Source organism: Adiantum capillus-veneris, chromosome 14 (genome assembly GCF_014529385.1).
Source record: "Adiantum capillus-veneris isolate H3 chromosome 14, ASM1452938v2, whole genome shotgun sequence".
NCBI lineage: Eukaryota > Viridiplantae > Streptophyta > Polypodiopsida > Polypodiales > Pteridaceae > Adiantum > Adiantum capillus-veneris.
The window spans coordinates 110,383,577-110,395,878 of NC_140944.1; the positions used below are offsets into that span (position 1 = coordinate 110,383,577).

Genomic DNA, 12,302 nt, shown 5'->3' on the forward strand with positions numbered 1-12,302 from the left:
AGACATAATACCTGCAACCATGTATACTTGCAGTATCGGTTGGACCCCAAACATCTGTGTGCACCACCTCAAGTTGCTTTTTACATACATTGCGCTCGTGTGGAAATGAGCCCTTTGACTGTTTTACCAAATTGGCATGCTGCACACACTTTATGCATACCATCCACCTTGAATTTGGGCAAACCTTTTACAATCTGTTTTGATTGCATGCTGCGCAATCTCTGCTCATTGACATGGCCAATGCGTTTGTGCCAAATGTCAACATTAGCCACAATACCTGTGCCCTGTGCAAATAATGCAGCTTTTACCTTAGGCATGTCTACATTCAGCGTAAACATTCTGTCCACACATTTGCCCTCTGTAATCAGCTTACAGCAATTCTGGAAGTCTTCTACATAACAGCCATTTGGATTGAAGCGAACCTGCAAACCGTGCTCAACCATTTGTCCAACAGAAACAAGATTCTTTGTAATGTTTGGAACATGAAGTACATTTGCTAAGTACTTTGATTTCCCACTCTTCGTATTTAGAGGTATGTCCCCTACATGAGCAATGGGGTGAGCTGTGTCATCTCCTGTCTGCACATAGCCTGACACATCTGGCTTGCGCATATCTCTAAACCACTCTCCACCAGACGTCATGTGATTAGAGGCACCTGAATCCACATATCAAACATCATCTTGGGTGGAATTCTCTGCAGTCATTGTATTCATTACATGCTGCATAACAAACATGCGCTCGTTTTTGCTGTCATCTGCATCTTTGCTAGTAGATGCATAGTTGCCCTGTTCTCTCTTTCCACTTGCTTTTCCCTTTGGACAGTCACATGACATGTGACCTCTTTCACCACAAGTCCAACATTCTCTGCTATTTGCAGTATGTTGCTGCCTGCTTGATCCTGCACCACGACCTCTTTGACTCCCCCTGCCTTGAGACTGGTTTCCCCTGCCACTTGTATTGTTTTGATTTGATTGACCTTCTTGAAATTGGCCCCTGCAACCCCTTGGGCCTCGACCACGACCTCTACCTCTACCTCTGTTGGAGTTAGAATAGAAGGCCTGTTCAGAATTATTTCTTCCATGAGAAGGAGATGTGTCAAGGTTCTTCTCCTCAAGAATAAGCATAGAAATCAAATCTTGGAACACGGGGATGTCGTCTCTTGTATTCATGGAAGACCTGAAATGTACATACTCATCTCCTAGACCATCCAAGCATGCACGGACAATGTCATCGTCTTCCACTGAGACTTTAATAGATCCAAGAGCCTCGATGATACTCTTGATCTTCAAAGCATAATCATTGATGGAGAGGTTGTTCCTCTTAACCTGATTTAGCTCCAACTTTAGTTGAAGCTTCCTGGCCTTGGTGTTCACCTCGAACACTCTGCCTAAGTTTTTCCATGCAATGGCGGGGGTTTCAGCATCCTGTAGATAGCCCATCATGCCATCTGTGATGCTCATAGAAAGCCGATACATCACTTTGCTCTGGCCTTGTTGCCAGTCCCTCAAAGCTTTCCTTTGTTCTGCTGTAGCATTTGCCTCGGGAATCTTTGGTTCCTTTTCATTGTCTCCTTCTACATAGTCCCAATAAACCTTTTCCTTTTAGGAAATTAGTTATTCTGAACTTCCATGCAGGGTAGTTATTTTTCTCAAGCTTCTCAGTAACAATCTGACTGAAACCGTCAGACATCTTGAAGCACTAAGACAAAATAGCTGCAATCTGCAAAAACCTGCAAATCTGCTGAACCTGCTATCGTGGTACCTGTAACGCTTTCTACACTCAACGAGTGTCCACAATCAAGCGTACATACAACCACTGTACTTGTACAGTAAATCTCTGTGTACTGCGCTTTGGAGACCTGTTCAGAAACTTATACGAAAAATCCCCAAAATTTTTTCCGCTCCGCGGGGCGCCTTCGGCATCTGATCGTGGATTGCGAACAAAGGGATTGTGATGCTCTTGCTCTCTTAGCCTCTCTTGCCTGCACCAGGCTCTGATACCATGTATAGAATGAGGATGCAAGAGAGCTACACAAGACAAGCACACACCACACAGAGATGGAAAGCTTCTTCTTCTTCTCACAGAAAAGAGAGTACAAAATGACTAAGTGCTAAAACTGAAAAGTAGCACATATGTACATGCGGTCAGTAAGTGTGAACTCGCTAGAAGCGTACTAGGCTGGCACTATAAGTGTAGTCCAGTTGTAGAATCACTGGCAGAGATTCTCCGTGTCGGTCACCTAACGCGCCAGTGAGTAAATGTCGTAAGCGGCCAAGACCCGTAGTGGATGCCAGCTCAAGATGTAGAGCTCGACATCTCAACATGGAAATCGCTAGATAGTAGCGTGTTCATCACCTTGCAGTTGCGTTTTTGGGTGGACAGCAGCCACATGGCTTGTGTTTTTTACAGAGGATGAAGTTACCTCTTGCCAGGACACCATTTGGTGGTGGTTCATGCGATCTCTCAGTGACTGCTGCAGTACACGGTATCTTCGACATCAGCTTGATCATCTATGGCGTACGATCCGTTGGGAACCCATTCATTCCAACCATTATTTGGCGGTTTTGCACTTCAGAGGGTGTGGTGACTTGTGGTTTGCTATGGACACACCTATGCACTTCTCAGAGGAGTTCACACGAGATATGGCCATGCTAATGGCATGTGGGATTCTGACATTCCGAGAGAAGAGACCACCATCTTGGGTGGACATGCACTTACCACTTGACCTCGACACGTCAGATCACTTGCTTACATAGTAGCATCTTTGCGAAGTACAATTCCCCAGGGTCCAACTCTCTCTGAGACTCTACGTCCAGATGTTCCCCCAGAAGTGGCCCTTTGGCCCCTTATAAACTTACAAGGATGCCCAAAAGCAGAGCCCCAAAAGCATCATATCCAAAAGCTCTTAAATTCAAAAGCATCTGCTACCAAAAGCTCCCTCAAAAACTGTCAAAAACCAGCCAGCGCAAAACGCGGAAATCCGTACAGCTACCATGTTAGTAGTGTCAGTGCAAATCACGGAATTTCCAAAGGCCCCTCGGCTGATGCTCTATAAGTTGGGTATGGTTAGGTTTTTATCAAAAACCCTAATCCCTTCTATTTAGGCCCTTCGGCCACACCTTCTGGGTTCAGTTTTTTAAGTTATAGTTCCTCTTGTCCACTCGGCCATTTCTCTTCCAGTTGGGCACGCCACGTCATCATTTGGTGACACATCTTGTGTTATCACCACACTTGGACTTTAGGCCCTTGGCAATTGTACCCACACATGCTTGGTGTGGGCTTGGTGGTATGGGACACCAGCCCTTGCAGTAGAGGCTAGCCTGTTAGCTGTAGGCTCTTAGGCTCGGGAGTGAGCCCGTATTGGCTCTATGGCTGGGAGGTGAGTCTGATGTCCGCTCTCTATGTTTGTCTTTGTGTGAGTATGGCATGTGTCATATCCTGTGTAGGATGGATCCAGCGTGAGACTAACACAAACCCTCTAGCCAATGGGTCTTGTCCAAGGTTTAAACTGGAAGTATGTCCGTTCTTTTGTGACCATAGGGAATTCTTGGACGCCTAGAGCTACCCCGTTTTGGCGCCATTTGCCCTTCACCAAAGGGGCAATGGTGCTCCTCCCCCCTCCCTGCCTCCCCCCCGCTCTTAAAAAAGAAAAAGAAAAACAATCTTTGCAAGTGCGAGTATATGACTTGACTACACCACTATGGATGAATCTCATGCCTCCCCAGACAAGCATCGTCATGATCCTCCGATGCATATGACCCCTTGTTACACAAGTTAGCCTTGGACTTAACCATCATAGTCAATACACAAATAATCTGAAATAAGTGACAGATAATACTCTAACAGCTCGCCATTCATAAAAGAAGCACTGGCTGCTGCGTACAAAATAGGAAGAGCACAATTGGAGCATACATACAGAACATCCCTGAATGAGAGGGTGAAGGGCCAGGTTGAAATCCTTTGTTTTGGCTCTTGGAATCTTAAATTATGATTATTGTCATTAGATGAGGTTTGAACATATATTCAAGTTTTTATTGTCATCAGATGAGGTTTGAACATATATTTAAGTTTTTATTGTGTAATTATGACCATCTAACATGGTATTGAACCACGGCTTGCCTAATATAAAGAAAGAAAATCCTTCTGTTTCAAATGTCTCCCTTGCGAGCATCCATGCAAAGTTGAGGACTACATAGGAGATATGAAGCCCACCATATGTATGGTTCACGTTGTGCGACCATATGGTGATTCATTTAGTCGTATGGATGCTGGCCCTTGTAGACTTTTTTTGGACCGTTTTCAATAGTGTTTTAGCTATTTTTGGGGCTACTACTGCCTCTCTTCGACCATCATGCAAATATTAAATTCAGGGAAAACACAATGTATTTATCCCTCTCGTACATTGTACAGTACAAAAGTATGGTAAGTACCTCAGGTCATAATGTTTGGTACTGTACTGGACTCTTCTGGGCATTAACTATGCAGCCAACTTATCTTTTCAAGTACCAATTTTGAGCTGCTATTTCTTTATTAGGTGCAAGCCACTCAGTTTTCCTAGTTCTCAGTTTGTATTGGTTATATTTACAGAGTTGGGAGAAGACAGTAGATTGCTATGATCCTGGCCAGGGTTTAATGCCAGCAAGTTTCAAAGTTCGTGTGGTGCCTTGTGAGGGAAGCGAAGGAAATTCTACTGAAGAGATACTAGAGCCAGATTTTGGTGAGGCAGCAATAGGGCGTGTTGCCCCAGTCGATTCAGGTAAAATGAATCTGTTTGAATGGTAAGTTTGGCTGGCTTGACTATCTGGAGTCACATTTAAAATTGTTTCCTTTGCTATAGGTCTTTGGTGGATTATCCTGCTGAGAGCATATGGTTTGAGTACGGGGGATTTTTCTTTGCAAGAACGGGTAGATGTTCAAACAGGTATCCGGATGATCCTAAAGCTTTGCCTTACGGATGAGTTTGACATGTTCCCAACTTTGCTTGTCACCGATGGTTCCTGTATGATTGACCGTAGGATGGGCATTCATGGCCATCCTTTGGAGATACAGGTAAGTTCTTCACGATTCACGCAATGTTCAAGCTTTGACATATTGTGCCTTGTACGTGTTTCAATTTTGGATTTGAATTAAACTTTTGCAAGGCTCATGTAGGATGAACGTGGCAAAGGTTTAATAACTTTCTTCCATTCTATATTATACATTTCAACTGGCAAGGATCACATAGCCTGTTTTTCGTCTCGTAATCTTGCATTTTTTAAAACATCATAAATGCTACCTTCTTCTTAAGACACTGTCAAAGTTTGGTGCTGGTAGTGATCAGGAGGTTTCAATGGGTTTAATATGGCAGCAATAAGCAAGCTGTAGTGTGAGACGTATCGGGTCCTTCAAGAAACTGGCTTATCTGCACACAGCCTTGATCATTTCTGTTACAAAGTGCATCAAAGAGGATAGACACCTAGCAAGAGCTCCCAGAGGTTACACAACAACTAGTGCATACTGGACTATGGAGAAGTTGCTCAAGTTTAAAACATTTCAAGGAGATCAAACAACAAAAGAATCCTCAGTCTATGTTTAGGAAAAGCTGGAATATCTCTTTTCATAGCAAAAATTGACAAAATTAATCTCTGCCCTGACACAAAGTCTTTCAGGTTAGAGCATTTGGCTTTTTAAGCTTTTGCAGTTGGCGTATTTTGATGTGTGTATCCTTTTGTCCTTGATACTTTCTAGTATGGACATCTATGCTTTGAGAAACTGGTCTTTCAACTTATTTCCTTGAACGGCTGTTTGCAGGCGTTATTTTACTCTGCTTTACTCTGTGGACGGGAAATTCTTCAACGAGAGGATTCAGGCTCGGACCTTATAAGGGAGATAGATCTACGGCTACTTGCTTTGTCATTTCACATAAGGGAGTATTACTGGATTGATTTGAGAAAATTGAATGAGATTTATCGGTACAAGACTGAGGAATATTCTTTTGATGCAATAAATAAGTTCAACATCTATCCTGACCAGATTTCTCCTTGGTTAGTACACTGGATGCCTGATCAAGGTGGCTACTTGATTGGCAACTTACAACCAGCACACATGGATTTTCGTTTTTTCTCTCTTGGAAACTTGTGGTCCATTGTGAGCTCTTTAGCCACTAAAGAACAGGCAGATGCTATTCTTGACCTCATCGAAGCTCGCTGGGACGACCTGATTGGTACTATGCCTTTAAAGATCTGCTTTCCTGCCCTAGAGGTTGAAGAATGGACTATTATCACAGGCAGAGATCCCAAGAACACGTAAGCCCTTGTGCCTCCTTTTTTCTTTTCTTTGTAATGGAAATTGTATCAATTTTGAAGTCTTTCTGTACATGGTTAAATGCCCCATCTAACAACACAGTTCCAAGGGTCTGAGCACAATTATAAACATGTGAAATAGGTATACAGAGATAAATTATGCAGTGATAGATTTAGCTCGTTTGTGAGAGTCTCTGTGGCAAGCATTTTCAATATGCCCCATTCTGACAAGATCTGGACTTCAAAAAGAGAAGCATCATGCTTATGCGGATGACATTGTTTCGATCTCTGAATCACAAGAGGCTTACGTTACCTCAGGCCTCTTGACATAGACAGTGCTAACAGTGAACCTTAGGAAAACCAAGGTCATGATATCTCATACTTCTAGGGTATTCAGGAGTGAGACGGTCTACATGGTTGCATGTAAAAAGGTAGAGGTGGTCGAATACTTGGGAGTCACCTTTGCCAGCACACCCGGGCGCTTCACCATGGCAAAGGCTGCTACAGACAAACTCACCAGAGGATATGAGGGTTTAGCCATACTAGCGAGGAGCTGTCATCAGGCACACTTTTAGGAGCTCCACACCAAGGGGTGTCTCTTCAACACTGTGGTCACCCCAACTTTGATGTATGCTGCAGCAGTATGGGCTCCTGGACTATCAGCCACCTCACGGACACAACTTGAGAGACCATAGACATGTATGATGTCATGCTTGTTCTGCAGCAAGCGCTCAATAACCACAACATTATCAGAGAAGAATTAGCCACTCCACCCATGCGAGTTGAGGCTACTTTCCAGATAGTTTGCCTCATTCAAAGGATGAGAGAGATGCCATTGGATAGACTCACATGCAGAGCCTTCGAGGCCTCTAGACATATTTCAGAGTCAGGCAAGTAGGAGTCTTGGTACTCGTAGGTGAGAGAGTGGTTTGGAGCACATGGACTAGACATGGATAGATTACCACCCTTCGAGTATGACATGGACTCACCTTTATCGAACTCTCACACAATGAGAGGAACAGTGTGACAGGGTGGTCTCGTACGGTCTTGTACGTTTTGTACACGTACGACGATGTGCGGTACTAAACGAACTAAAAAAAATTATGATGTACGATGAAGTTATGTACGTTCAAAATAAAAAAAAAACAAATAATTCTTAAGCCTAAGGCTTCGGCCTTAAAGAAACTTGACATTTAGACAGATTACAATTATGAGAGCTTGAGAGGGAGAGACCCAAGGGAGAGATGATGGAGAGCTTGTCACTTGAGACTCGAGAGCTTCAATGGGAGCTTGAGGGGGAGAAACCCAAGGGAGAGAAGGAGAGCTTGAGCCTTGTCACTTGAGAGCTTCAATGGGAGCACATGGATGATGAGAGCATTGAGAGGCTAGAGCTTGTAGCTTGTAAGTTGTGTTGAGAACAAGGTGGAGGAGTTGCTTAAATAGATTATAGGAAGAGGAAGAGCATGGGAGAGGGAGAGCATGGGGCATTATGGATATGAGAGGGAGAGCATGGCAATAGGCATTGGTACATGCCACATGATTGCAAACATGCTCCAAAACGGCTCCCTAAACGCCCACTAACGCGTGCAAAAACTGCCGCCAACGGTCATAAACGGCTACATTTTTCGATCGTACAGAATGTACTAAACGTACGGAACGGAACGGGTCCGACCGAACGGTACTAGATGTCCTGTACGTCGAACGAAAACTACCCTGAGTGTACTCAGACAGGATCTATGGAAGCTCTCCATTAGAGATATGGATCACACTTAGACAACCTCTTTCCCCAAAGATGTATATCAATGAGCACTTTTTGACCATGCTAGACGAGTTCATCCATCTAGAGACCACGCTACATGGACACATATCTGCCACATGGCTCACGAGTGGCGATTGGTAAGTATCATCATTGTGCCAGTTTTGCATAGATAGGGTGATTGAGGATGAGGATCACTTTGTCTACAGAGTAGATCATATGAGAGAGTATCGGATGGCAGAGATAGATATGAGGCTCTTTTCATAGGACAATCCACCCTACAACCGATCATGGAGAGCGCAAGTTCGTCATTTTCGAGTGGCTATACATAGGCATAGAGAGACACGACTTGCATCTGTAGTCGCATCAGAGGATGACAAACAATCACAATTTCTTTCAGAGGACCACAACCCTACTGCCACTCGTCACAGATATAGACCCTAGAGCAGGTTGAGACGGTTAGAGCTAGGAGATGCCCCGAAGCTCCATGATACATAGATCTAGGAGATCCAGACTCACCACCTCCTTGCGACCCAAGAGAGATTTTCTCTGATGCTCGCAGACCCAGCATGTAGCCCTTACACCACACTCACCCATGTACCAAATGTTACACCCTAGTTTGACATAGGATGGAGCTAGCGAATTTGATGCACTTCATGATTGTTCTTCCCTAATCATATAGATGTTACACCCCCAGTTTGACATAGGATGGAGGTAGTCAATTTGACGCACTTCATGATTGTACTTCCCTAAGCATATAGATGTGCATTCATACCCCCTAGAGATAAGCCCCCCCCCCCCACCCCCCAAAACACACACACACACCCACCCTAGGAAAATGTTTTGCTACTTTGTACTTGTGTCCTCTCTTGATTGATGGAGGTCAGCACACATGTTTATTTCATTTGTCCCATAGGCCGACTTCGACCTCTATTAGACGTAAAAAGATCTTTCTTTCTATTGAGAGCATCTCCTCCTACTAACAGAGGATGGATATGTGATCAGACCGGTCTATATGGACACTTATTTATCCTATGGGATACGATGTGCTATTGGTCAGATGTGCACATCATCGCATCAGCTGGCAGATTTAGGAGAGTACCAGCAGAAGCCAGGATATGCCAGCTGTGTCGTATAGAGCCAGAGACAGAGTTACATCACATTTGTCGTTGTTCGGTATACTATGGGATACGAGGCCGCTTTCACTGTCTATTTAGAGAGGGCTTTGGACCGTCGGCTAGAGTCATGAGATATCAGGATCAGAGATGGCTCGGGTTGTTTTTGCTAGAGTTGCGTAGACACAGGGAGAGTCTGTTGAGGAGACTAGGCAATGGGAGACTTTCACAGAAGGAGATCACTGACTTCTTTAGAACAGGGACTCAACAGCCAGATGAGCATGCTTCACAGCAGACTTCAGAGCCAACTTCTACCAGAGGTATATTAGTAGACAAAGCCACTGAGCTCAGGAGAGCTAGACGCCCACGTCTACGGGGGCGACCACGACATCGACGGAGGCTCCATAAGAGAATCAAGACTATTCTAGCACGACATGTGAGACGCCCAATACGACTATTTACAGAGGTGGACATTGACGAAGCTCTTTAAGGACCGATGCAATACTTTCTCGGACAACGCTTGGTGCTCGACATCCTCGGGCATGGATGATGATGATGATGATTTCAGTCTGACGATGTTAGTCTTTTATTTTAGTCTTTCACTTTACTTCATTCAATTTTTGTACCCAGACATTGGATTAGATCCACAAGGATTGTATTAGTTTGGTCTCATAGGTCATTTTGGCCTTTTGAAGATGTTTAATATAACGTTTCATTTCATTTCATTTCATTTCTCTCATTATTCTTTCATGCGTAGTGGATCAAAGATAAACAAGTGCTGTGAATAGTGTATAATCAATCTGGTCATGTTTATTATCTGTTGCATGTGACAATTTGGGTACAAGAGTTGTGACATAGCAAAACCAAGCCTCATGGCTTACAACAAATAGAGGAGAGAGCCAAGTAACTTTATTCAAGGATTACTAAAGGTAAATTGCAGTACTGCAGTCCAATTTTTTTGCTTCACACTCATCCTATCAGCATCTTCAAGGGCGCCTTATGCTTGCACACCTTTTAGGGTGGTTCAGTAGAATGACACTCTTATTCCTATTCTTTGCCTGTAAATCAGCTGTTGGCAGGCCTGTTATGAAAATAAGTGAACAAAAACATACTGGGCATGATCATTCTGAGCAGTAAGAATAGTGAATTGTTTGACATGCAGGCCATGGTCTTACCACAATGGAGGATCTTGGCCTACTCTTCTCTGGCAGGTTTGTTACTCCATGTTAGTACATGTAGATGTCTTCTTTTTCTTATCAAAAGAAGCGGCACTCACCTTTGTTTACTATACTCGCTTTTTTGTGGTTAGTTTACTACTGCATGCATAAAGATGGGACGACCTGAGCTTGCCAAGAGGGCAGTGGAGGTTGCAGAAAGAAGAATCTCCAAGGACAGATGGCCGGAGTATTATGATACTCGTACAGGACGATTTATTGGAAAACAGTCTCGGCTTTATCAGACATGGTCTGTCGCGGGTTATCTTGTCTCCAAGATGTTGCTGGAGAATCCTGCAGGGGCAAACATCGTTATTTGTGAGGAAAGTAATGTGGTGAACTTTTGCTCTCTTGAGGCAAATCCTCGGAGAAAACGCGGCAGAAAAAGCAGTTCTGCTCCCATCATCATTTAATATGTGGATAGCTGTATAATTGAGAGTATACATCGACTCCTTGGCCTTTGAGGATTGCTTGTTCAACACATGGGTGTATGCACAACAGTTGCGCATGAACCAACATCTGCCACCACAGTTCACAGCAGTTTGAGAGATGAAGAATGACGGGGCTTTGGAGGACAAGTATAGTAATTGATGTACGCCCTTTAACAAAAAGGGCTGCTACTTAGATTGTCTGGTGTATTTATATTGTTCGGGGTGAATGCTACTAATTTGGGAGCCTATGAGTCAGTTTCCTCCTTTCATGCATTGTTCCATACATCTCTAAGTCAGGCTTTAGATGTTTGAAAGGAATTTGTGATTAATAATCTCTTTTGTCAGAAAATATACTCGTGAATTAAGACGGTTGGTTTCTTCTGCTTGTATGTTGGCTTGCATTCAGGGTCTTTGTCTCAGAAGTAGGTGTTTATATAAGGATAAGGGGAATCCTTTTAACTAAGGGGTTAGTTTGGCACCAAACTTGATGCATATCCTTGGTCATCTTTCTTTAAGCCAGGTATAGCTCTTGAAGGTCTTGACCAAAGAATGTCGCTCTTTTTTTATTTTCGAAATAAATTTTTTGACCTCTTGGGACAAGCAAGGAAGCAGGAGTGCTCCCCAACTTAGGTCCTCTTGTTTGCTGTACTGTGGTGCCATTATCATGCGCCAACCATCTCAAATAGTTGAGATCTGCGATTGAAGAGATGATAAGAAAATGTGAAGGTAAGGGATGAAGAAGGAGAAAATTTTTCTTTAGTCACAAGGAATGGCCTTTTTTGGGGTCCCCATTCCTTGTTCCGCATTTCCAATTGCCTTTCCGGTCACCGTTACATATTGTGGTGTGGCCGGATAGGCCAATGTGTGAATCCTCTTGTATATGCCAAGATCGGGTCAGTCGGTTGTAGCTCCTCAATATAAGGTGTCCTTTTGTGCTGGCAACACACTCAGGTTTTTCTTATCTTCTCATCTGTAACTGCATGTTACTTTGGCGGAGTTGACGGGGCCCTTCTTGATTCTACACTTCTGGTAGGCTGCATGCAAGCATAAGGATGGCTTTTTGTGTTTGAAACTGGGTGATGGTCCTTTGCTCATCGTCAACAGTCTTTGATGCAAGGAGGTGCTTGTTTCTGGTTATAAACTCTGTTCTGACGAAACGTCATGCCAAGGAGCCCTTGCTGAAATGACTCATCAGTAGCCAGTGTTACATGGTGGGGATAAATCATGTCTTTGCTGCAAAGGAACATTGTGCTGGGTCGATCTGCAAGGTCCCTGAAAGTGTAGTCACGCCTGCACCAACAAAGCCTTATCGACTCAAATAACAGAGAACGGTCTAGACAGCAAGACGAAGCTCACTGGCGGCATCCAGGATGCTCTTACAATTTAGCAAAGTTTGTAGCCCAGTTTCATTTTCTCAAATGCAGATATGAAGCCCCCCCTTTTTGCAAATGGATATATGTCTCAAAAGACAAAATCGTGTTGTCATAGTGATGCAGCTCCTAGTC

The 12,302-nt window shown here is 43.8% G+C and overlaps 1 protein-coding gene across 1 annotated transcript in view; it reads left to right on the plus strand.

The window, feature by feature from the left end:
• Window positions 1–11,064, plus strand: part of LOC147442931 (neutral/alkaline invertase 3, chloroplastic-like) — a 42,885-nt gene extending 31,821 nt beyond the window's left edge. The window contains exons 2-6 of the mRNA XM_086528910.1: window positions 4,588–4,756; window positions 4,838–5,049; window positions 5,791–6,284; window positions 10,315–10,363; window positions 10,462–11,064. Coding sequence (XP_086385036.1) covers window positions 4,588–4,756; window positions 4,838–5,049; window positions 5,791–6,284; window positions 10,315–10,363; window positions 10,462–10,779 — 1,242 coding nt within the window. The 3' untranslated portion in view covers window positions 10,780–11,064. The remainder of the gene's footprint in view (window positions 1–4,587; window positions 4,757–4,837; window positions 5,050–5,790; window positions 6,285–10,314; window positions 10,364–10,461) is intronic.
• Window positions 11,065–12,302: the final 1,238 nt, after the last annotated feature.